This window comes from Cyrtonyx montezumae, unplaced genomic scaffold (genome assembly GCF_038088225.1).
Source record: "Cyrtonyx montezumae isolate F1298 unplaced genomic scaffold, pur_monq_1.0 scaffold_10, whole genome shotgun sequence".
Classification (NCBI taxonomy): domain Eukaryota; kingdom Metazoa; phylum Chordata; class Aves; order Galliformes; family Odontophoridae; genus Cyrtonyx; species Cyrtonyx montezumae.
Window position 1 is genome coordinate 8,723,425 of NW_027071826.1, and position 26,149 is coordinate 8,749,573.

At 39.7% G+C, this 26,149-nt stretch overlaps 1 protein-coding gene across 1 annotated transcript in view; it reads right to left on the reverse strand.

Annotated features, from left to right (window-relative positions):
- Positions 1 to 1,439: 1,439 nt before the first annotated feature.
- ASPG (asparaginase) overlaps positions 1,440 to 26,149 on the reverse strand; it is a 46,429-nt gene continuing 21,719 nt past the window's right edge. The window contains exons 7-16 of the mRNA XM_065749533.1: positions 25,623 to 25,735; positions 23,951 to 24,136; positions 21,380 to 21,493; positions 18,019 to 18,138; positions 16,847 to 16,942; positions 15,838 to 16,001; positions 9,953 to 10,039; positions 4,298 to 4,397; positions 3,926 to 3,985; positions 1,440 to 2,229 (exon numbers count right to left, since the gene is read on the reverse strand). Coding sequence (XP_065605605.1) covers positions 2,179 to 2,229; positions 3,926 to 3,985; positions 4,298 to 4,397; positions 9,953 to 10,039; positions 15,838 to 16,001; positions 16,847 to 16,942; positions 18,019 to 18,138; positions 21,380 to 21,493; positions 23,951 to 24,136; positions 25,623 to 25,735 — 1,091 coding nt within the window. The 3' untranslated portion in view covers positions 1,440 to 2,178. The remainder of the gene's footprint in view (positions 2,230 to 3,925; positions 3,986 to 4,297; positions 4,398 to 9,952; positions 10,040 to 15,837; positions 16,002 to 16,846; positions 16,943 to 18,018; positions 18,139 to 21,379; positions 21,494 to 23,950; positions 24,137 to 25,622; positions 25,736 to 26,149) is intronic.

Consider the following 26,149-nt stretch of genomic DNA (forward strand, 5'->3'; position numbering starts at 1 on the left):
ACTACACAAAGCAAAGAGTATAATAGACAAACAAGACAAATACAGCATCTTGAAAGTGTTACTGAAGTCTGCCCGGACAGAATCAAGAGCTGAAGATTCTGAGACTGGTGATTGTTGCCACTTCTGTGATCACAGCACTCTATGCAAAGTTTACCTTAAAACCTGATGACTGCTACAGGTCTTGAGTGAAACTTTGACTTACATTAAAAAGATTCAGTTCTCTCTCAGATGTTAACTGTGCATTCATGCATTTGCCATTAGCACTTTTTCAGATATCGGTCTATTTATGGGGCAAATCATAATCTTTCTCATAAGGAATACTGTCTTATGTGAGGTAACGCCTCAATAGGACATTTGCCTTTAATGTCTTTACTACTAGGCTAGTTTACACAAATAAAATGGTTGTCCATTTTATTCCCTCTCTTCTACTGTTGAGTCTTAACTGTTTCAGTAATTTAGACCACAATACCACCCTTGTCTTAAAAAAAACGTTTTCTACTTTAAACAGATGTTAGAAATAGGAGAGCATCATTGTTTTGAATGTTTTCTGTAATCAAATCAGTTCTTACTGAAAGGCATAAGGGCGCTTCTGTAGAGCAGCCACCCATCCTGGTACACTGAGTGCATGCTGCTATAAACGAGTCACTGCATCTGAGAATTTTCTTTTTTTAAATTCTAATCCCAAGGAAGTCAGTTACAGAGAAGTTCATCAAGGGATTTCCTACTTCAGTGCACCTCCTTTTAGACAAGAGTTCAGATACTCGGTCTAAGTACTATGGCAAGAGGAGTCTGTGCCCACTTCTAAGTGTAGAAATTGGCACAAACGTGGCTTTCTTGCAGACGTTCCATTTGTGTATTTGCAGATAAGACATCAAATTTGAGGTCTGATTTTTGAAGCTTATCTTAGATCTCATTTACTTAATTCAATATTCATTTTATTTAATCTGAAGCATATTTATTGCTGTCAAACATCAATTGCTGAATAACGAGGCAGCATATCTGGAGTGTTTGTGACCATACTGAAGAGGTACACTACTTTTCACATTAAAATATTGCACTTTTTTGTTTTGTTTTCCCAGAGTACACACAGAGTTGCCCAGTTTTAGGGGGATCTGATACGCAGCATGCCTTGGGAACCTTTCAAGGCCAGCCAGCTCAGCAAGTTGTCCACGCAGCTCTTCTCCACGATAGGAATAGCTGTGGGAAGGTTGAACATTATAAAGAGGAAAAAGAAATGACTATCTGCACTTCAAAGATTCCATTCAGATGAAGTAGATATATAATCCACATAGATTATTGAAGCAGCTGTAGGTGAAATTAAAAGCTGCCATCTCCAGTATATGCATTTGCCTGGAGTACTCTCTGTGTTTACATATTCTGGGATGGACAGCGCTGGTATCGCTTTTTTTTTTCCCCCTTAGACTGAAGGTGTTGTGACTTTAAAATTAGGGTCTGTTAACAGCAAGATCCCATTTCCAGTCCAAAGGATTCAGTGTCCAGCATGTAGCAATCTTGATTATATTCCAGTCAGGATGTGGTAGAGATGTTATTAGAAACAAAACAATCAGTTCACTCAGACAGTCCCACAAACATGCTTTATGGCATCTGCATCCTACTCATTTCAAGTGAGGTTTTACAGTGACATACTGGTGAAGATTAGTACACAACTGCAGGCAGATGCCCACGGCTGATTCAATTGTTTGCACTGACACTCACAATTGCTGTAATTGCAGCTGAAGTGATACAAGCCATTGCAAAAAATCAGACAAAGTGAAACCAACATTGTTTTGCAGAGATTTTATTAGTTGAAGCACAGAAATGTACAATCCACTGTTTTCTCTTGGAACGAGTTCACCACGGCATTTCCTTTTGCCATGCCTGCAATACTGTCTTCGGTGATTTAATAAAAAGAAGATTCAAAAGGTCTCCTTAAAAACAGAGCTTGTGCAGGAAAGACAATACATTCCAGCCTCACTTGTTCATGAAACTTTCTCCAAAAAAAAAAAAAAAAAAAGCGATTAAGACATAAAGCAGCATATTATTTTCAGAAAATCAGTGACAGCCGAATGTGTCTGTAGGTAAAGAATATTTCTAAGTCAGTTCTAGTTTTCCTGCTTGCTCCATGTGCAGCTTCCATTGTTTCTTTCCTTTTTTTCTCCCCATCATCACTGAACACCACTAATGGTTCAGAACTGGTATTTCTGAAGGGGAGTGACCGTCTTCTACAACCTATGGATGAAGAGAAAATGGATGTTTAGCAGTTGGCAGTATCCAAAAACCTTCTTGGGGAGAGATTACCATGCAGCCTGTCAAGCAAGCTCTCATGCAGCACTGATTACTCCCATGAGATCACCTGCACTGCTGGTGGCTCAGACCAAAGGAGCTGAGATGATCCAAGCAGGAGCTGAAGTTTTAATGCATTTATTCCCCACTTGTAAACTGTAAGTGACCTCTGCAGGCAGATTTCACTGCAAATGGAAATAACTTCGCAACATCACTCAGACTGTGAAGTATTTTTAACATTTTCATCCTGGACACTGGAAAGCTTCCATCTGAAAGCTCAAGACCATGCTTGTATCTAATCCTGCTGCAACAACTAAAAAGAAATCAAAACTTTACAGGCAAGGAAAAAATGCCTGATTCTGTCTCATGTTCTCATTTAGACCACAACTATTTTTTAAATGCAATTACCCACCTATATACATGAATTCACTCACACTGATCAAATGGGACACGGAAGAAGCAAGGTAGCCATGACTGCAACCAAACCTTTAACTAAATTTAATGTTCATTTGATTAAATAAAGGACATCATCTCCTCCCAGTAATTAAATTGGTATTAGACTTGCCAATATATTGGAGAAGAGGTATCTAAAAATCCACAACGTATTGCATCAGAAAGGAGTACAGAGAAATGAAAGGCAAGTTTTAAATGTCTCCAGTTACAGCGCAGCACTGGAGATGGTCAAACGCCCAGACAAGTTCACTGCAGAGAGACTTGTCAGATCTGATGCTTTGAACGTGGGACTCACACCCTTCTCACAAGCATTCAGCCAGAACACACCTCATGCGTTAGCAGCAAAAAAGAGATTCATGCTGGGAGTCAGAGACAGCCGTGAAGCCACGTATATAAATCAGAGAGGCCATGGCACTGCCCAGCCCTGCGCTCTGGGTGGGAGAGCTCTGTGCAGAAAGGGAGCCTTCCACACCCTGCTGTATAGCTAGCTACCTTGTGCCTACTGAGAGCCTGCCTATTCTGCAGTGCTTGACTTCATTACCCAAAACCTTCCAGAGTTCAGGGAGCGTTCTGACAAACTCTCAGACACAGGGCTTGTTTTTTCATGGCCCTGTATGGAGCCAGGAGTTGCACTTGATGAACCCTGTGTGTCCATAACAACTTGGGGTATTCTGTCATTTTAAGACGGGCTGGTGTAAGGTGCTCATGAAAAAGCCAGACAGAGAGCATGTCTGCAAATGCTATAGGTACCAAGCAGTGTCTCCTGAGCGGGAGGCTGTGATTACACCGTGGCTCTGCTGGAGAAAGGCATGCTCCCATGCTCTGGGCATGACACCCTGAAAAAACAGGCCTGGCAGGGTGACCAAGGAAAGGAACTTCCTTTCTAATGCAGACAGAAGAACAATTTACTGCAAAAGGCCAGGAAAATGAGATACTCCTGCCCTCAAGAGATTTACTGAAATAGCATTTAGGTACCCAACCAAATTGTGAACCACAATGTAGAACACGCTGTAAAAAATCACTTATTGTTTCAGGCCAAAAGAAGTCCCATTCTATAGACCAAGGCAGAGATAGCAGCTGAGCCCAATGCTCAAATGTGAGCTGAGGCTTAAATACAAAGTCCTCCTTCATGCATACGTATGCTGACCCATGCATTTCAGAAACTAGGCCCCTGAAATCTGGGTCTTACCTTCTTTTGCTGCTTCTGTCTGAGGAAGTCAAGAACCTCCTTATGCCCTGTAGCCTTTGCCTGTGAGTAGAAACATGAATAAATCCTGCCATCCTGTGCACCAGGACATGCAAATACTTACTTGTGGGAAGTAAGAATACGTTACCACAATATAATTAAAATCCAATTTAAATTTTAATTCCTCTGAGATAGATGAGAAAGTTCTGGCTCTAGCAATTTATTACTTCAGGACAGCACCAGACTTGAGTTCACAACATACAGTAATCCAATTTATAGCTCCAGAGCAGCACTTACTTTTTCCCAATCTCATATTACCTGACAGCACTCACAAAGTCAGAGCACTGTGTGGAGTACGGCCACGTGCACACTTACTACTTGTAGGGCATTCTTGCCATCATAACCAGTTTGCTCCAGGTCTGCACCAGCCAGGTACCAAGCATACAGCCCATCCACATCACCTTTAGCTGCAAGACTGGAAAAAACAAATATATTGGTTCTGAGTCTTTCAGTCGATTTCACTGCACTCCTGTGTGCTGTCAATGAGCTCTGCAAGGAAATGCTGAACCAGAACAGGTTCAATATGGCTGCAGGACAGAGAGGTACGGAAAGGAACACTATTACAACAGCTTTGAATAGCTGAGCAAGCAACACAGCTTGATGAATCAGTTCCTTAAATTAATAAGGCTGTGCTATAAGTACTTACAACAGGCTAGTTTCACACAGTGGGTGTGACTATGACCAAGGGGGAAAAAAAAGTCATTCAGTTTCATATTTCACAACACAGTATTTATCTCATGAAATGAGTTGGGGGGGGAGGGCAATGGCTGCATCAAGGTGCAGCTGAGTGAGAGCACAAGCAGATGTGTTCACAATCAGCCTGCCCCTCTTGAAGCCACTGAGAAAACCCCTTCATAAGTTTGCACAACCGCATTCACTACCAGAAGTTACGACAGCACATTTATGTGCTATCCTTTGGAAAGCCAGCTATGCTTTTTGAGTCAAGGTAACTCAGAAGATTTAAATGGGCAGCATGCCCCCCCCCCCAAAAAAAAAAATAAAGGCTGCTGAAGAAGACTTCTATCTGCCATACGTAACAAGCTATAGTGAAGATCAACAATAATCTTATAGAAATTAGTGAAAAATAAGTGAATTAACATCTTCTGAGCTATTTACACCAGAATGCTTCTTTGCACATCTGCTGGGAGTCTCATCTATAGTTCTTAAGAGTTGCTTTCAACTTTTTTTTTTTTAAAAAGAAGGGCTGACAGCCTGCACAGAGCATGCCTGTCCCTACCAACCCTGCAGGCTGAGCCAGGAGCACAGCTGAGAGGTCTGCCTCCGCTTTTCTCAGGGTAAGAACACACCAGGCTACAGAACGGAGCACATGCTGGTACTGTCTGAGCACAGCTCCCTGATAAACATCAGATGAGGCTGTAGCTCATTATGAAAGGGAAACCCCCCAGTCCTATTAAGCTCACCGTTGGCTGCGTGAAATGCTGCCTGCTGTGCAGGAACAGCAAGGATGGGCTCAGAGCTGATGAACACCTGGGCAGACCAATGGAGAGCAAAGCAAGAAGGAAGATGGAAGGGGCAGAGTCTGTCAAGTAAACTTGTGGAAGAAAGTCTAAAAGCGAGTCTGAAACTTTCAGTTCTCTGCTAGACTGAAAGCGCCTCTGATGTTGATTAAATCTCTTAAGTACCTGAAAAAATGTTTTCAGGGGAGTGGAAGCCTCTAATTGCAGCAGCTCGAGGAGAAAGCCAGAGAGAAGCTTTTGCTTGCAGCAGCCCCAGAAGTTGTGCAGGAAAAGGGAGTGCAGAGGATCTCCATATTCCTCCCTGCAATACTGCCAGCTCCAGGGCAGGGCTGAGACTCACAGCTGGGGCTTGGGGAGACAGGGATGTGGCAGTAGGGTCTGACATCATGAAGAAAAGATCAGTAAACCATTAATTACAATTGCTGTTACAAAAAAGGCCCCTCAGAAAACAGAATTAAATAGAGGAAGCAAAGGCAGTCTAACAGGAAGCTCAGTGGGAAGCCCTCAAGGAAACTGCAGGAAAAAGTAAGCTTTAGTGAAGAAGCGTTAGCAAATCAGAGAAGTTGTTGCTTAGCAGCCACTTCTGAACACAATAATTATTGTTTACAAAGACACTGAAATGTCCCAGAATTAAGGAACGAACAAACTGAAAGCTGAGCAAGTGAGCTGCACTCAAACACTTGGCCTGTTTGCCAAGCAGAATGTCACTGCAAAGTGGAAACTACTCTCGACAAAGTCAAGAACATTCAGAACTATTACTAACACAAGGCAATTCAGCTAGCATCACTGTAAGCAGCAAACTGCTCTTGGAAACTAAATGTCTAATAGCATCTTTTCAGAAAGAGCTGTTTTACTTGCAGTACCAGAGGTCAACAGCATGAAGTGTTCTCTTTCTGTGACATTACAGCAATCCAAACACACAGAAGTGTCATCAATTTTGCAGCAGCCATTTACTGATCAAGTTAAAAATGTATTCTCTGGGGACTGTGACCAGAGAACCAAATACAATGGAGCTTGCTAGAAAATTCAGAGCCCTGAACAGAAGATACTGGCTGTTCACAAAGTTGGTTATGATCAAGAACTTCATGAAGCATTTTCTCCAACTCCAGATCTCCACAGACAAGCCAAATGCAGCTGCAGTTCCTTCACGTGCCTTCATAGAGTCAAACACACACATATATATGGGACTTCATAGTATACACACACCTAGGGAACTTTATTTTGTATTTTTCTCAGAGGTACTTAGAATCATAGATTCACTGAGGTTGGAAAGGACCGTTGAGATCATCCAGTCCAACCATTAACCCATTCCCACCACGCACACTGACCGTGTCCCTCAGTGCCACATCTTACAGCAGCAATTCCAACTACAAACACAGCCTCTAAGCAGAAAGTACATCATTTTCGTGTCATGAAATGGAATAAAAACCACTTCAGTGTATACTTATCAGGATTTTTTAGACTTGTTTCTTGGCAAGTAAGTACTTACACTTCGCTAAACTAAATACCTTATGCAGCAAAAAATCACAGGTATGCTGCATATCAACAATATATCATTTTAGGAAGAAATGATTATGCACTATTTTGCAGTTTCAGCATGGCCAGTGTAGTTATGGTGATGACAGGAGAGCTAAGATGCTGGGAACAGTGATAATGCAATTATGCTGCCTCGTTTTGTGCCTCCATCACACTAGTATTGAGCAAACTGAGTTAACAGGAGCTGTAGGGCAAAGGGTTGTTATGGTCAAATGACACCAAAGAAGACTGAGAAGGACAAGAGCCAGAACAGTTGTAGATCTGGGAAGGAATGCTAAACGACACTGGGTTCCCTCCTGCCACCTCTGGTAACAGGATTTCATCTTTCCAAGGAACACAAACCTCTGCTCTTCCGGTGATTACCTGTTTCAGTGTTTACACAAAGCAATCAGGAATGACTTTCTGGTTTGGGGTGCAAAATCAACTTTTTATTATTATTGTTATTACTACTTTAAAGAAAATCCTTAAAAAAACTCTAGTACAACACATGGGTTGTTCCATCCTGAGCACATCTGGGAGTGCTGTTCTTATCCAGTATTTCCACATCTCTCATAGCTGTGGCAGATTGTTTTGTAAGAGAGCAGGCATTATAAGCTTGGTCCCAGTTTGTACACAGGCACATTTATATTTCCTCTCTCAGAACTAGCCCTCAAAATTTATGTTAAATTATGAGCATCTTATTTTGAATGTTGCTGATTTTGAAAGGCTGCACCTTTGTATATTATATAACTTTATGCAATCTAAACAAATAAAAAAAAGAAAAAGAGAAGTGGTTTGGTTTTATTGCTTCTACTCAATTTTGTGAAGTACACCCTTGAAGAGTGTCTCTGTTCTGCACAGATTTCTTCTTTCTAAAACAAAACCAAAATGCAACTGTTTATCAGTTCCAGAGCATGACTAGCCTTCAAAGTAAGATGCATGCCCCGGTGTGTCTGATCATGGCCTGCTACTGCAGAGATGCCAATACGAGAAAGGATTCTGCCATTTTTAGTAGCTATGATGCTAACATTGAGATCTCTTTCGCATTTCAAAACAAAGCCATGAAACCAGGTTCCCAGCATCAACAACATGACTCTAAAAAGCAACTCTAAAAAACACCTCTCACTTTCTCAAAATAAAGCAAATGAAAGCATGAAAGACTTAACAAGATCGTTTTGGCTGCATCCGTGTGTATCCACCTCATACATGAGTTCCTGCGTACACTGTCCTACTCCCAGTGCTGGCAGGTACTCCCTTCCCTCTCAAATCTCACTAGCACCAATGGAGCACATTTATTTTCATCTCCTTCCCAAATTCACTGTTTGGGGTGTTATATGGAAGTCAGTTTTTTGATGATAGGTAAGCAGTAAAGGCAAAAATGTGCTTATCGTAACAGAAAACCGTATGGAGGAACAAGATGAGCTGGTTAAGCTCAGCAACCCAAAGTGCGGCTTTGTCGTTCTGAACTCCAAGAAGTGGACATACTGCCATGGGGACAAATTCCGACAGGTACAAATTGCAGCTTAGGGTACATTATGTAAGGACAGAAGGTAGGAAAATAGTTCAGCTTAGGCAGAGGGAAGATGTTAAAAACAGCCTGTTCTATCAGCAGCTTGGCCATGTGAACACGCTGTTTTTATATTAACATTATTACCATTATTAAAAGTTTAAAATATCTCCAAACCTCAAAGACTTACTAGCAAAATACTAGCTTTGAACAAGAAATGAAGCAATGCAGACGCACTGTGTGCCACAGTCCCTGAAACGCTGGAACAAACAGCATCAGAAGCACTTTTTGTTTACAGGCCCCTTGTTCTCTTTGTGGACGCCCCACTCGTGAGCCAGCCAAACAGGTTCTGTACATGGTGCAGGGCCAAGCAAGGGGCCAACTTATTTGCAGAGGAATTCTCTAAGCCACTCCCCTCTCGTCTTGAAAGATGGAACCAATGCAAAGGAAGGGCCCCGTTCAGTCCTATCACCTGCAGTGCCCTGTGAAGCACCAATGAGAACTCTGGTAAAACTCTTCTCTGCTCTCCTCTGAGTGAATTACACAAGCTGAAGCTTTTCAGTTGTTATTTCTGTATTCTGGAATTATTTAAAGGACAGAGTCCAGTCCCTACACATAATGCATACTTACCCAGACCGTACAGTTTTGAGGATGATATGCAGTCCTAAAAGTGAGACTTGCCCTGGCAAGTCTCAATTTCCAGACAATTCCTGGTACTGAGGCTGGTACTGAGGGATTTTTTGTTGTTTGTTGTTGTTATTTAAGAGGAAAAGGAGAAATGAAGTAACAACAACCAGTAATGCTGTGAAATTATTTAAAACCTTCTTACAATTTTGAACTTGTAATTGAAAACGTTTAAGGGAAAACATAAAATCAGGTATCTATTTATTTCGAAAATATATATCCATAATATTAAAGCACCTTATCTATTAAAAGCAACTGTATGGAACACTGCCTTAACAGAGGATAATATTCACTTAAAATTAAATATAGAGATGGTGAGCTGTTGTTTTGGAGTTAGATGTATTCATTTGATTCATGTATTTTGAGAAAGACTCTTATTAAAGCTGCTTCCACAGCAGTAGCAAGAGGATTTTATTTTAATAAAAATGATGCACTGTGTGCAGCTTTGTTTTCAAACAGAGATGCTATTAGAAAATATATATCCTTCTCACTCTTTGACACTGAAATTGCTTGGAAGAAACTGTACTTTCTTCTTGGTCACTTATCTGCACACTATTCCCCTACTTTGAGGCCCTCCTGATTTACTGGTGCTCTGGCACGAAGCTGATTATAAATTTCATCACTTCTCTCGTTTCTTCATTACTTGCACAGAGTCACATGTCACCTGCCAGGGACACAGGGAATGACTTCTTTGAAAGCTGTTCTCCACTTTTAGAGTGTCCTCTGGAAAATCATTCCCTTCCATCTCAATTTCAGGGCCCCACCTTCCTTAAAGTCACATTTTACCTGCAAAGTATCGTTCCAGTGTTCTCCAAGTCATGGCTTGAAAGATGTGCTCCTGTTTCTCGTAATAAATTAATCACCTGTATGTGCCTTGAAGAAAGAAACAGAAAAGAAAAAGAAACATTTTAATCACAGATTTTGAGAAATTTCTGAAACAAACTTCCTCCCCTTTTCCACAGAAACTGCCAAGCCCTGGACAAGGACAGTCCCTAAGATATTGTCATGGGTAGAAAATAACATGACAGATTTAAAAAAGAATTGCAAATCATATTCTCACAAATGGCCTATTGAAAGGTTTGGAAGTAGGTTCCAAAAGGAGGTGACTGTGCTCCTCTGCTAAACTGTCTAGGTCACAAACCTAAAAGCGTACCTTTTTCTCCAGAAAGAGCATGATGATAACAGGAATAATTTCCTACTTCCTCTTTCAAATAAGTTGCTATAGACCATGCTTGAAGAATTAGGCATAGCAGTGTTGTAGGAAATACCTCAAGTTTCTCAAGCCATGTCCTAAAAACTCGTTTATATTAATTCAAAATAAAAAATAAGCTCATCTCTCACTTGCATTTTCTCAGAGGTAGCCATGGGCCTTCCCATTTTAGAACTGGACTAAACTGCTTACCTAATCCCACTGCTTCTCTTTAAGAAACTCCATCTTGAATGAGAAGCAACTTTAAAGTTATCCACGTTATGTCTACATAATCTTATATATCCCATGTAAGATCTTACTTAATACATTATAAACCAAACACGGTACTGACGATGCAGGAATCATTTTGCTTTTCCAAACGTAAGTTATTTGCCCTATCAGACATACCTTTTCAAAATATACTTTATTTCTGTATATATATATATATATTTGTTCCATGGCAAAGCATTGCTGGAACAGCAAACACCAGAAGGTTGTTCAGTTATCTGAAGTATTTTCTCAGGAGGGTCCCTTATAACACGGTTAGTCACCCACAAGCATCTCCTTGAGAAAGCAAATATTGGTACGGCATCCTATTTTTCAGCCTGCAGTGGAAAAGGAATTCTACATTTATGAATTCTCAGAGCAGTAATTAGCTGAAAATGAATCTGACTTAAATAGACTGAAGTAATATGTTTGTTCACTCAAGCTCTTATTCAGTTCAGAACTGAACATAGATAGCATCTCCTGACTCTCTTAACAACGGCTCCAGCTTATTTATTTTCAACCTCATACTCAAAATCACAGTATGAAACTAGAGCTTCTTAAAATAAAAGTTATGCTATGGGATAGGACTAGAAGACAAAAGGGAGCAAGGACTGTGAGGCTGTGTGATAAGTGCTCAGTGTGCTCCGCTTATGAACTCCTAATCTCCAGATTCCAGAGAAAAGTTGGGCTCCACAATTACTGCCACCATTTACTCAGACAGCCTCCAGAATCACTCTGTGTCCCACCTATGCTGACAGAGCAGCTCTGAATGGGAGTCTGAGTTTATGATCAAAGAGTCACAGAATCGCAGAGGTTGGAAAGGATCTCTGGAGATCATCCAGTCCAACCCCCTGCTAAAGCAGGTTCTGTAGGGGAGGCTGCCCAGGAAACAGACAGATACAGGCAGATTTGGTGGCATTACCCTTCATGTATAAAGCAGCATATTTAAATGAGGAAGAAAGGTGGTTTCAAGTAAAATAAATCCTTAAGGACTGAAACGATCTGTTTATAGTAAGTGCTTATAACACATTTAGAAGCAGAAGTAAAATTTCTCAAGGACTGGGAATTGTTCAAAATCACCTTTCTTGATATGATGGGAAGAACTGTTATATATCATTGCTTGTTAGTGGAAGGATGAGGGACATCTTGTTTGAGAGAAAGAATAGGGACGAAGAGTAATGGGCAACTCAGATGTGTTAAATTTGATACTGTGACTATGAAGAGCAGATGTATGCAAGAAAGCACAGACTACCTCTCACATTCCCATCACTCAGTGTGAAAACCATGAAGGGCTAAGCTGCACTGCATCTTGTACCTAACCCATTTGCATTCAAATGGCATCTACATTCTCAAAAAACTTAAGTTCTATCCAGAGTACCACTTCCTACATTTACCCACAAGAATGTTATTCAGACTTCAAGAGGCTGGCTGTGAATTTGCTGATATGTCTCATGCACAAGAGAGGTATTTGTCGTTGGATGTTGTTTCTGTAGGCACTGCTCTTCTACAGCTTTGCTAAAGCCTCAGTAGGATGGTTCTTAGCTGATCTGTAGTTCAACTGATGTCATGAGCCATGAAATTCTGGGCAATGGTTCAAATGTGATTCCCTTCCTAACATGACGGCACACAACCAAGAGCAGCGCAACTGCTGGATAACCAAAGTATAAGTTTAAAGAAAGGCCAATGTCCTCATGTTAACCTGGGGTGCAGAGCTGCTTGTCCAGTCCAGCTCCATCTAATAAGCAAAACCATCAGCACACATGGTACCTGTGAACTGTTCCTGACTCTGCCTTTCCTTAGCTTCCTCTGTTATGTAACCATGGCTCTGGCTCAGGCACAGCTTACACAAACAATGCTATTTCATATGTCACTGAAAGATAGCTGTTTGATACTGCCACTGCCACTTATTTGTTCCCCAAAAATATAAACAGACCAAAAGTGTTTCCGGTCTTCCCCTGCTCTGATTCTATTACTGATGATAACAGTGAAGATTAACAAAGAAAAAAAAAACAACAAAACAATGTAAACTAGTATTTTAATGACTCAAGTGCAAAATAAAGGGTTTGGTGTGGTCTTCAAATATCCATTCCCATGCTGCTCAAAGTTTAAGTTCCAGATAAAGACACCAGAACTTCTGGTCCACAAGTGCTCTGTCTCTGCAGCCACCACAGTACCATCCTAGGCCTTGACTTGGCAGACACTTACCGAAGAGGATCAACTTCAAAAGGCATGAATCACACATGTGAAACAAACACACATGTAAGAGTTTGCAAGGCTGGGGCCTTAGGGTATACACCTTCCACCAACCCTCTTTAAAGAAATGCAGGTGTAATGTATATCCAAACTTGACAGGCTTCATTCTTTTTAATGCTTGCTTCCCTAGCAACTGCAATGGTTATGGCAGGATGAGCTTAGTTTCACTTCTTCAGTTTTCTGCAGGGTATCAGTGGGAATTTTATGCTCAAATATGGTAAGGACAAACTTCAGCATACTTTTCTAAAATTTAGTTTTCAAATTCTCACTCTGCCTTAGATTTCCTGAAGTAATGTAAACGGAACCTTGCAAAATAGCAAGTATTTAAATTTTTATTTACGTGGGAGGTAATTTTACTGCCTCTAATCTGATGTTCTCACAGGAGTGCACCAGAAACTCCCTGTTTTTAACCACTTACCACTGTACTATAAGTAAATGGAAGTGCTTTTACTACATAAAATATATGAAGTTTTTATTCAAGACATTCTCCTGCTTAGGAAAGTTTCTATTATTAAGAAAATATTATTCTATTGTTTTGAAAATGAATTATCCCTTGAGGGTACTCTAAAAAGTTAAAAGAATGCTACTAATTTTGATATGTCAAGCAACTGGCCTAAATTAACAGTGGTCTGTTTAACTTCATGCATAAAATGAATGAGACTACATGTAAATTGCATAGTTACAAATGAAAAAGCGGAAATGCAGTACTTTATTTCTCATTTGGAAATGGACTCCAGATTTTACCATCTACAAAAATAAAGAGTCATTTAGTGTACAGGAAAAAAAAAATGTAAGAGACTACCATTAATACAGATCAAATTGCTGGTCTACAAGTGACAGTACTATGCTAAGATGCTTTTAAGAAGAGGCATAACTCCTGATCATCTTTACACATTATTAAATGGAAAAGAGAAATCAGTCATCGTTATGCAGATTTACATGCTAGATTAAAAGCCAAGCTGCTGAACAACGTGACATACGAAAATGAAGGTAAGCTGTTTTTAAGATGAGTGGATTCTGTACTGCAATTAATCTCCAATTAAAGAAATATTAATTCTCAGAAAATGGGATTAAGCTGATGCAATATTCAGTAAAATTGAGAAAGTTACAATATGAAACATTTTAAAGCACTGACTTTAAAGTCGGTGTTCCCCCTTCCCTTTCTGCCACACAGCACACTGCATCAGGATAATCTCCACTTTCAGTGTGCAACCATTTAATAAACAGAATTTAAATATTTCTGTAGCTCAAATCTTTCTGGTGGGTATCTAATTACACACATAAAACTGTCTGATCTTTACCCATCTTCTCTGCATGCTTATCAGTGCAGTGTGAGTACACAGCAGATCATAAATACAAAATTATGACATTAGTTCCAAGTCGACTCTTCTAATCATTACAACAGTTGAAACAAAAAGAGAAACTGAAAATGGTTATGGTGCAGTTTCCTTTTACAGTTCCCAATATCAAAATGTGTGTGCAGTTTTAAAGAGCTTAAGAGTCATGGTAGGAGTCTTAATATAGGAGTGGCAATGCTAAAGAATCCAAACAACAAGCTCATGTGAAATTCCTCAGGCGGTAGTTGGGTGCGGTAAAAAAAAAGGTAGGTGCCTGATTTGCAGGAACATCTAATGGTATGTAACGCTTTAACATTTTCTCACATTGGACTAGAGCCACCTCTGTACAGCTATGAGGTTATTTGTTTGATTTGCTGTTGGGCTTGTTTTTGCTTTAAGACTTCAAGGGTTTGCCACTAAAGAGCTTATATATTCGTAAGATAAAGAAACAATTTATAAATCCATACGGGACCATGCAGCACGTATGGCAGGAGCACGGTGTGGCCAAACTGGACTTTAAATCTCAGGTTAATATGGCCTGTTGAGTTTTCTGCTTTTGGTTGTTGAGGGAGCCAAAAAAATTACTTCTTTAGCCAATGCAAAAACACGGCTGTCAGACCTGCCAGGGAGCAGTCTCTAGCCTGAAAGACCAGGTGAACTCATCAACGTGAGAAAGCTGTAAGAATATCTAGGGACAGACACCCATGAAGTACAATTCCACTATTCCAAGCTCCTTTATGGAAAATGGCTTCTCTCCTGCCATCGTACAGACTGAATATGAGATAAGGAGCTGAAAGTGGATCAAAGAAATAAGAGATTAGGGCATGCAGCTTCCAACACGTTGGAAGACCAGTGGCTCTAAGAATCCCCAGGCTAGAAAAACCAACTATTTTAAAATTAAGCTTCTCTTAACTGATACCTGTTATACACTATGCCATGGCCATTACTTAAGACTATGCAACATGGAAAAGACCGGTACATCACTTGTCCATGACTATCATTCAAGAATTGCTGACACTCAGAACAACAGGAAGAGGAAATCCACAAAGCAGGCAGAGCCACACAGACATCTCATATTATTACGAGTGGGTGGAAGGAAAAAAAAAAACAACACAAAAAAAGTCACCCAGCAAGAGTCTGAAGCAAGCATAGGTGGAAGAGAAGGACGAAAACATGTCAACCTACCAGTATATTTTGTGCTAATTGAAACAGGCTGGTCTTGATGAGAAAGGAGAGGGCAGAAAGAAAACTGCCCTGGGTCCTTGCACTTCTGACAGTCAAAATAGGTATTCAGTTTGGCTCTGTTTTATAAAGAAGCCTCATAGCAGAATGTGGAGACCTGAAATTATGGACAAAGCCTTGGCTAGAAGGCAGCAATAAGTTACCTTACACTAAAATTCTGCACACGTACAAAGGTTTTTGCTTTAATTTTCTGTTATTTCAAAAATACTTTTAATTTAGGCTAGTCACATCCTTTGAAAAAAAGCTGTTTTGTGTTGTTTTCACTGCTGTCATTTATGTATGACAGCTGAGACAATACAAGGCCAAAAAATAGAGAAGGACATTAAAATTCAAACTGATGTAATGTTTATAAACTTTACATGAAGCAGTATATAAATTGTTACCTGAACTTGATCGCATTCATCAGTGGGGTAGATCCGTATCTGTCTCTAGCGTAAACAGTTGCTCCAGATGTTAACAAATACTCAACTAATGATAAATGTCCTTCAGAGGCTGCAATATGAAGTGGAGTTCGGCCATCATAGTCTTCACAGCTTAGGTTTCCACCCTAGAAAAGGACAGGTCTTTCACACGCTAAAAAGATAATGTCTGCACATGAAATTGTTGGTACAACAAACCGCAACAAGTTGTACCACCAAAATATTAAACTTACAAGTTTGTCTCACGGTGATATTTTGAGCACCAGAACAGGTATTTATTTCACTTTCCATATCTCATTACAGCCCCTGCAGATAGGGTTTTTACCGCACTACAGCACACAGCAGCTTTATGCCTATAGTCTGCTAATTTTTTTTGTCTTAGTTTATTGCTATTTTCAAGATACGTTTATCCTTCTTCTAGGCCCATTATCAAAGCCTCAAGAGTAGAGTTAAAACAAGAAAAATTAAAAACGAAGAGGTGTAGAAGATGATATAAGGAAACAGGTATTTGTTTTTTCAGGTATAATCCAAGCAAGTGCTATGGGGAAAGCTAAAATCCCGATGTAACACTGCACTGCATTTCACTTAAATATAAATGCCAAGTTCTTTTTTTTTTAAATCACGACAGATTTACATCCAAAAGCTGGATGCTATGAATATGCATAAAGAAAGTTAAATGAAAAAAACCAGCACAAATCATTTTAAAGTGTTCCAAAGTTAGCAGATAAGAACTTGCATATTAATCTACCTGTATTTCTGCAGTTCAAAAGAAAATGAAAGCAGCTGATATCAGATAGAGGAAAGAACATACCAGTTTTGAAGGCAAAGACTGAAGTGCATAGAAACTAGTTCTTTTAGTCAAAGCACCTTGATTCTAAGACTTATATCACTGACTCCCAGTGAGCATCAGCTTCCTCCTATCATTTCCAGCTCTGCTTGAATACTCATTCACAAACCGTGGATTTCACATTACCATTTCTGCTATGGCTCTCAGAGCATCCATGTCACCCAGTTTAGCTGCAGCACAAGCCAAAGGTGGAATTAACGCATCTCTTACTGCTTCTAACTCCTGAGAAAAATAAAAATAAACATTTCATGCCAGCCTTGGCTGTAATGTGATTAAAATCTAACTCATAAAAACTCTGCCCTTATGCTTTCATGTAAAGTTTTCTCATTAGTCAACTGGATATCTTAAAATGGTAGCGTTTTGTTCTTGGAAGGAAAGAAGTCTCATGTTTACTTTACATTTTGTAGCTCCCCTATCCATGACGATTTATGTTCCTCCGTAGCAACACTACAATTACCTGGTATCTATATATACCATTTAAAGTGCACATACTAATTACCATCTCTGCCCTGCCACAGTTATACATCAGTACAGTAAGAGAAACAGGGCTGGTAGGAGTTAGAAGAGATCATTATCATTTATTCTCGTCAAGAATGAATCAACTTTAATCATGTGAGTCCTCAGATATTTGTGTAATCTGTACTTCCAAACCTCCCATTTCTCATACTAAAGAACTATCATAAATTCAGTATTCATATAGCTATTAAAAATCCCATCTTCCCTCAAACCACGTCAAGAGAAAAGGAAACGCTCATATCTAAGAACCAATACTATAGTTTCCAATTTTCCAATTGAGAGAGACTAATATTAAAAACCACAAATTATCCTTGTGTAATGCTTCCTCAGTATCATCCTGCTATGACTGCATGCACAATTAAGCTGTTTTACCCCTTATTATTTGGCTTGCTCCAAACTGTCAATACATTTGACCACAAAAACACACAGCACTTTTTCATATCATTGATACCCTGAATTACAGCAACTGTCTGAGGCTTGTTATTGTAGCCAGCTAGCCCAAGAAAATAAACTCAAGATGGGGCAACAAAGAAGGAAAAAAACAACAAAAAAAAACAACAAAGTTAATGTGTTTTTAATTGAAAACATTTTAATGCCCTGCTTGTCATTGTGTCCTTTCTCCCTACCCAGCTGGTTAGCTGGGGCACTTGGTACTGAAAAAATAAATTAAAAGTTCCAGTGTTCCATTTTCCTTTCAGCTTTGCTGTTCATCTGTAAGCTAGGTTCATTTAATTGAGTTTACAGATTTACATGAGTTTGGGTTTAAATATTTAAAGATATACCTCCTTGCAGCTGATACTTAGAGATCTGGCAATCACTTGAATAAACTTGCTATCTCTGAGAGAAATCTTGGCTCCTGTGGGTACAACAGTCATTTCTCCTCTCAGATTCTCACTCAGCATCTGAAAAGCAAGTAATCAGACCCTTTGTTAGCAAAGGAAAATTATAGTGGTAGTCTAATAAAAAAAAAAACACTTAGGATCAAGTAAGAAAATTGTCTGGAGGATTTATAGAAAGTAATTGAATGCAGACAAAAGATTAAATAAATTGTTACTGTCCCATGAAGACTGAGAGTTTAAAAATACAAAGAGAAAGAAAAAAAAAAAGGGACAAATAGCACTTTCTTCCAAAGCAAAGAAACAAAGCTAAGCAAATAACAAAACACCTCAATTTTTAGAGTTTACAGACAAAAGTACCCTAATGGAGCACACTGCAGCCTACTTAAAAACACAAAGATATTGAATGATTAGCAGAGTAAGAAGAAAGACCAGAATATTTTGAAATGCTGCCTTTTGCCAGCATTCCCAACACTTGGTACTCCTACACAGGTCGTGTGCTTAGGCCTCAGAACAAAGCCCAGTGCTGCCTGGGGAAGTCATCTATTTCAACTGATTTTCAAACAGCTCCAGTAGCCCTGATTTTGTTAAATTTTTTGGCCATAGAACCGGTTTTGAATGCAGAGGTTCTACTGTAGTACTTGTTATTTAATCATAAAGCAGGTGTGAATAGTGTGCAGCACGAGTGCATCTGATACAAGCAGGAAAAAACAAATGAGACAACATAAGTGGACAGCCAATTCATGTGTAAAAATTGCTAGAACACAACAATGAAACAAAAATGCTGTGAAAAACAGGTTCTGTGAAATCTGGAGAACAAGGAGAGAAGCCATTCACAATTTCACTTACTGGCACCCTTTCACTACTGGTTGCTGATGCAGCTACAAAGCACGTAGCTGCTTCAATTAGAATTTTAAAAAGCAGGATTGTGAAAGTTTGCAAGAAACAGATGTGATGTTGGAAGGAGGAATGCCCCAGGTTCACTTATGTCTAGGCATGCCCTTTATTATAAAAAGAAAAAGCTCCCAAGCGCTGACAACACTATAGCTGCTGGAAGAGTCCCACATACATGTAACTTGTTCAGAGGATACCAATTGCTTTGGCATGCTTTTAGTGTTTGACAGGTTGAGATCATCACTTTGCACAGGTAGTCCTAGCAATTGGCACCTATGCTCAAGGCACCCAGTGCAAAAATCCTGTGTGCCTTACTCAGTCCTAGCAGCTCCACAGCCATTTGCATGTATCTGGGGGCACATTCATCGCTTCTTCATGTTGAAAGAGAATCCTAACATAACCATGCCAGTTTCAGGAATGCTTCTGTCTCTTGGGAGACCATTGTTTGGTGATACACGTAGCTGAAGATACTGCCACAGACAACATATTTCCAGGCTTTCTTCTCCTCCTAGTCTCTATGTTGCTCCCTTAGTTGTGCCAACATAACTGTTTGTGAGTGCATAGTGAGATGAATAAAGAAACCAATCCTGCTTAACTCAGAGAAATTGCAAAAGTTCTTTGTTTTTCAAGTCGTATAAGGGAGCTGGCAGCACTACCTCATATAACACCACGTAACACATAACAGAGGGCAGCACACGATGATTCAGGAATACCATGCACCAGTGGTACCTAAAATGTAGTATCACCAAATCCTCACCTGAATAATTCAGCTATCTCGCCTTGGCAAACTGGATCTCAAATTAAGTTTTAACCCATACACCTAGGCAGGATGTCAGCCGGAAAGTTTCTCCGGTTCCAGGTCAAATGATCCTCTGTGCAAGAAGATTAAAGTCTACATTAAGAAAGAGGCTAGTACACGTGTATTCCAGGGGTCAGTGAGTCCACCAAGGGGGCAGCAGTAAAGAGCCTGTGTTTCTGAAGTGTACATACACAAATACATGCAATACCACAACTTATAACGTCATGCTGCCTGTTTAGCTTAGCATATTCTTGCACAGAGTATGTTCTTGCCATTCTCACTGAAAAAAAAATACACAGCCTCTCTTCCTCTCATTTTTCAGAGTAAGGACTTCAGCAAACAATACAAAGCTCAAAAACTGAAAGTACTTCCAAGTACAGTATGTGGTGCTTCCAGCCATCCACTTATGATCACAGGTACCCTAACATGTTTGTCTCAGAGCTCCTACTGGCTGAAAGCAGCTGAGCATGAAATAAGGTCAAACGTCTTTCAATTTTAATTTAAAAAAACACCAACATTATAAGATACACACATGCACTCAGCACTTAAGACTAGAGTGTGACTCATCGTGATGCCATCTCACAGAGTGTCAAGATTTTGGTTTCACTGCATACAGACAGAAACACATTCCTGTCGTCTGCTTCTCCCCCATCTAATTCAAAGCTGTGTGTTCCTTGTACACAGGAACCGTATCATTTCCAGGAAAACACCAAGATTAAAAACTGATGAACAGAAAGAACAATGTTAAAGGGGCTAAGATTTTTAAATACATTATCATTGGATCTTGAAATAATCCTCTACTTTTGATGTATTTATAAAATGCATCCCTGATGCTCACAGAAGTAGTACTGTAAAGGAAGAGGCTTGCACCTCCCATTTATTTTCAAAATTAGCTTTACCACTAATATCAATGAAAAGATCTTTGCTGACATCAGGAGAGGAAGGATTCTTATAAGTTCATAAGTTCATAAGTTCATAAGGTTGGAAAGGACCTATAAGATCATCTAGTCCAACCATCCTCCTATCACTATCTCTACCCAACTACTAAATTAAGTCCTTTAGCACCTCATCTAAACGCTTCTTGAACAGCGCTAGGGATGGTGCCTCAACCACCTCCCTAGGCAGGCCATTCCAGTGCCTGACCACTCTTTCAGAAAAGAAATGCTTCCTGAGGTCTAATCTAAATCTTCCCTGGCGCAACTTGTGGCCATTCCCTCTCGTCCTGTCATTACTTATCAGGGAGAAGAGGCCTACCCCCTCCTCACCACAACCCCCCTTATTAATTTCCACACGTATTCTGCCCCCCCTTATTAATTTCCACACGTATTCTTTTGTATGGAAACGTCTAACACAGAGTACTACATTTTTATGGCTTGGTCATAGTCTTCAATTGATTTATGCAGAGAATTCTCTTCTTCCCCAATCTACAAATGTTTCTTTGCCCAAATGTATTTTCTATAAGAAAAAAAACCCACAAACATGACGTTCACATTATGGCTCTGGAACCAACTGCCTTTTAAACGGAAGGGAGAATCCCAAAGCATCTAGCCGAGCAGAAGTTAGCACAGTAGATGAGAAAGTTAAAGCCTTTCAAGGTCACACTGAAATATTTACCTGTCTCTTCTCCTCCCAGCTAAGCTCACTCTTGCTGAGCGTGTATGACAGTTTAGTTAAGGCTGCCTCTGGTGTCATATCACATCCAGGAATTACTCCAACATCAGCGAGGGTCTGAAGGAATAGAAATAATGGCTGCAATTAGCATAGCATTCAGAAATATCTGTGTGTACAGAAAACATACACGAATGTGCACCAACACTGAATACAGCATGCAGCCGTGCCTCTGCACTCCTACTGCCACTGTAATTTCTGTAATCTTAGCTATCAGTCACTGGGCAAATACTAGAGTCAGTTGAGAAAAGCTGGCTTACACTTTACATTCTTTCTCACGCAGCAGCATTGAAGAGTTCAACCAAACCCTTGAAGTGGTCACTTACTGTGCTCAGATGGAAAGGTCACTGTTCTGTATCAGCTATCTGCAGAGTTGTCAGATTGCTTTCACTGGAAAGCTGCAGTTACTCCATTTGAACCCAGTGGCATTGTGAACACTGCCAAGTAGGCTGTTCTTACTCAGACATATTTACCGTTCTTTTATGGGGCATATCTTTGGATGAGTTCCAGCACTACAGTGCGCTCGCAGCAGGAGTGCTTTCACATCCTTTCAGGCTGCACGAGCGCTGTGTGATTTAGAACATGCAACTAAAATGTGTAATTTACACAGTTGCAATGGGAATGACTGAAAAAGATGACCCAACATTTTAAACTTATGTTTCTGGTAGTTAATAAAGGCACACAAGCGTCTGAACAAGAGTAAAAAGCATCTCTGCCATGGTTAGCAAGCCTCTTAAGTATATAACAGATGAAGACTTCAGATCCCATCAGGAAAATTGTGCACGGGCAAACATTCAGGTTTCCTTAACTACAGGCCATTAGCTTTGCTATTACATGATGCCTCACAGCTAAGCATCTTGTAGTAGGTTCTTTACGCTGATTTACTTTTAAATGCCTTGTACATAAACTTCATCTTTGGAACTCGTTTTGACAACTAATACTTCAGAGACTTGATCAGCACATTAACACCTCTGAGAGCCCCAGACCCACATAAAAATCATAGAGAAAAACACATATAAATAAGGTGAGAAATACCCTCTCTGTACTGGAGAGCAAACCAAGTAACAGTTGGGGCTTTTTCAGTAGGCTTAGGGAAGAGGAGGAAGAAGGGATTTCCCAGCTTCCTTCCTATACCTGAAGTCTCCTCCTTAATTATAAGCTTCTGCTATGCAGATGGCTCAGAGGCCAGACATTCAATTCATTAAATAAAACCAACACTTCAATGGAAACCAGGGACTCAGCTGACACACCAGATGAGCGAAAAACAGTCCAGCCACACGTGAAAGGCTGGATTTAAAGAAAAAATAAATAAATTTTACATTATAGCAAGTTTCTAGCATTCATCCATGATACTTCTTCCAGTGAAGAGTTTCGTATAAAAAAGAAAAGGCAATTAAAAAGCAATCATTAAGTAATTTTTGGAGGATTCAGCTTGCTCAACAGCATTTCAAAAGATGCCAAGAAAACAGGACAGCCTCCATCTATGGGTGCTGAAGCAACGTAATACGTGTTCCATGTTTAAGATGGATACCAGAAGGGAACACATTTCTACATGGCCTTACATGTTTGCTTAAGACAAATGCTAGTGACCTGAGTAGAACATATTAATCAAACAAATCAGTGGTCTGGGTTAGAATGCAAAAAGCCTGTCACTGAGGAACACGGTTAGCAGGCTTGGAGGGGGTGGGCTAGGGTTGGACTAGATGATCTTTGTGGCCTTTTCTGACCTTAATGACTCTATGATATTTACTACAGAGCATGAGATCTCTCCTAAAGTTGATACTTTTCAAGACATCCCCCTTAGCAAAAATTCTACCAACACCCCAAAGACTGTTCATATCGCAGTATATCCAGTTAGGGTACCAAAAAGATGAAAATAAAAACCCCTGACAATTGCTTTTCTTTCTGCTCGAAACAGACTAAGTATTCTTACAACAAATATTAGGCAGATTTCAGCATCAGTTCTGAGGACCTAGGTTTGCCTAACAGTCAGAGTCAAGACCAACCAACGATGAGAGCAATCAATGAATACGCTCTGCCAGACAGTTGACTACTCCCAACTAGAACAGGGGGATATGTCAGCCTGCAGTAGTGCTTCCTGGATACCTAATGGCTGGCCTTATTATAGAGGACAATTAAACCAGCTTCCTTCACACCACCACATGTAACACATACTCTCATAAAGCTTTGAGCTCTTATGTGATGTCATATCTTAATGCACAATTAAGAAACTCATTACAAAATGTCCTGAATAGTAGAGCATCCACAGCTTAAATACAACTGATTTCCAGTGCAAGACATGTGCTTCCTTACACATTTCCCCCCTTCTCTTTGAATTCAGTTGCACAGATAAACACTGATGTTTAGAATATTGCTTGGATTTGAATGCTTTCCTGATGTTCTTACACTGTAAATAAGTAACTGTGAGCCTGTCAAGTACTACTCTGTTTGATCATCTGATCCACAAGGTAGATTCTAACACACAAGTAGAATCTGAAACCATTGCACAACCCTCACCTGCCCTGTTGCATAGACTGTTTTGACAGACCCTCGCAAGCACTGGGTACAGTTCAGAATCACTACTTTTCGTTCAGTTGCTCTTTTAAGTTCTTCCAGCAAGTCTTCTCGGCTGTTTGGGGCGTTGCCACTTCCATAAGTTTCAAGTACAATGCCCTCAATTGGAGGCTGGAGAAATGCTTTCACCTGTTTAAAAACAAGACAGAAGAGAGAGATGACGAAGGATGTGTTTATGTCACATTAAGATTTTCTTGTATGGCAGTTTGAAAAAATTGGCTGTTCCTGTTACAGTCTTATAGGCTCTCATGCCTTACAGTCTTCTCACGCCCTTCTCTATTCCTCATCTGCAATATCAAGGACTGAAGAATAATGTTTAAAAAAAATGAGCATTTCAGATCCTTCGTTTCCTGTAAAATTCCTAGAGGGATAGATTTTAAAATAAACTATTTTCCACAGTCACGACCTTAGTGTGAGAAAGGATGCTATTGTTTAAGGGCCATTAACAGGCTATAATGTTGCACCATGGAGAAACAAAAGGGTAGATTTACACTTACAAAATAAATATAGAATTATTAATTCAATCTAGAACTTCCACCCCTGCCTAGATTGTTTTATTTTAGCAAAGAGCTTTGCAAACAAGTATCTGCCTCACTAAGAGATGGCGTGTCTCACCTTTCAGGAAAGAACACTCTACTGAAACAGGGAGGGATTTTAACTCAAAAAGAAAACTGATTTAATGCAAAGCTGCTAACACTAAAAATAAAAATAAAATAGAGGTTCAAATTCATTCTGGGACAGCTGTTAATGAGACAGTTATTATGCCTCTCTGTAAGAAGCCTCACAAATTTTTCATCCTAGAAAAATACATTTTAAAGAATCTAAACATTTCCTTGCTGATCACACATGCTAAATGCAATACGCTGTAAGCCCCTGTGAGACTAGCTATGCAGTTGGAGTTTTATTGCAAATATACCACCCCTCTGCCTTTCCATCTGTTCATATTCACCTAAAAAGAATGGTAATATAATTGAGGAGTGCTTCTTAAACTACTGGATTCAATTTAAATTGGCAACAGCCATGAAAGACCCATCAATTTAATGAAAGTGGTACTAGACAAAAATTTAAAGACAGTTTCACCTAAACCCACAGTTCTGTAAAACTATTTTTACAGGCTCAGATCAGGAAAATCCTACTCCTCATCTTCAGCTGAGGATCATGCTAACCACCACTATGAAATGAAAATGAACCTTGAAAAATAAGCAAGAGCTGTGGAAGAAATCACACCTCCACAATCATACTCTTTGGTAAGGTATCTATTAGTATGCTTTAATGTGCAGCAAGAAAGCACTTCCACTGTCACTGTAGCCTGCACTTCTCCAGAAAAGCACGCTTCGTCTATTTATGAGTCCTTATAAGAAGTTAACTTTAAGTTTCAGAGCCAGAAAGTTTAGATAAAACAAACTTAAAAAGCTTTTATTAATAGATTATGGCTCATAAAAATAGCCTATGAACGGTCTGATGTTACAGAAAATGTTTATCAGAAGACAGATACTTTTCCTTCCTTCTGAAACCCAACCACTGCTACGGCAATGTAGCTTCCCCACTTCAGCTTGCTAAACAAGTATTAGTGCATCATTTCATCCACTTCCAGACCTCAGTGGGTGACACTTACAGCAGCAGCAGTTATTCCTGGGAACATTCGCAGAAGCCCAACATTCCTGTTCATATTGGTATGAACTCGAAACTTCTTTTTGGTATTGGCTCTCCATACTGTTTCCCAGTTTACTGCAAAAGAGAAATGGCCTTTTTAATATAATATCAAAGACATAATATTAAGTACCTTTTCAGCACCTCATACTTACAGCGGGATCTTCACAACTATTTCTTATGTAGGAAACTCATAAAAGACGGTATATTTTATAAGAGAAGAAATGAAGGGTCATTTAAGACAGCAGCCTTAGCAGTTGATCTAATGCACTTTATCTATTATGTTCCACAAGATATGTCTTTAAGGCCATTTCCAGGTCAAACTCAACTGTGTTGTATTTTAGCTTTAACTCCAAAATTGTGTAGATTCTGAGATAAATCAGTATTACTTGTCAATATTTCTAAGTTAGTGCCCTTCAAGGAGATATTTAAGTACACATGTTTAAATTTAATAGCATTTTACAGCTAAGGCTTCTGAAATGGACATTTTAG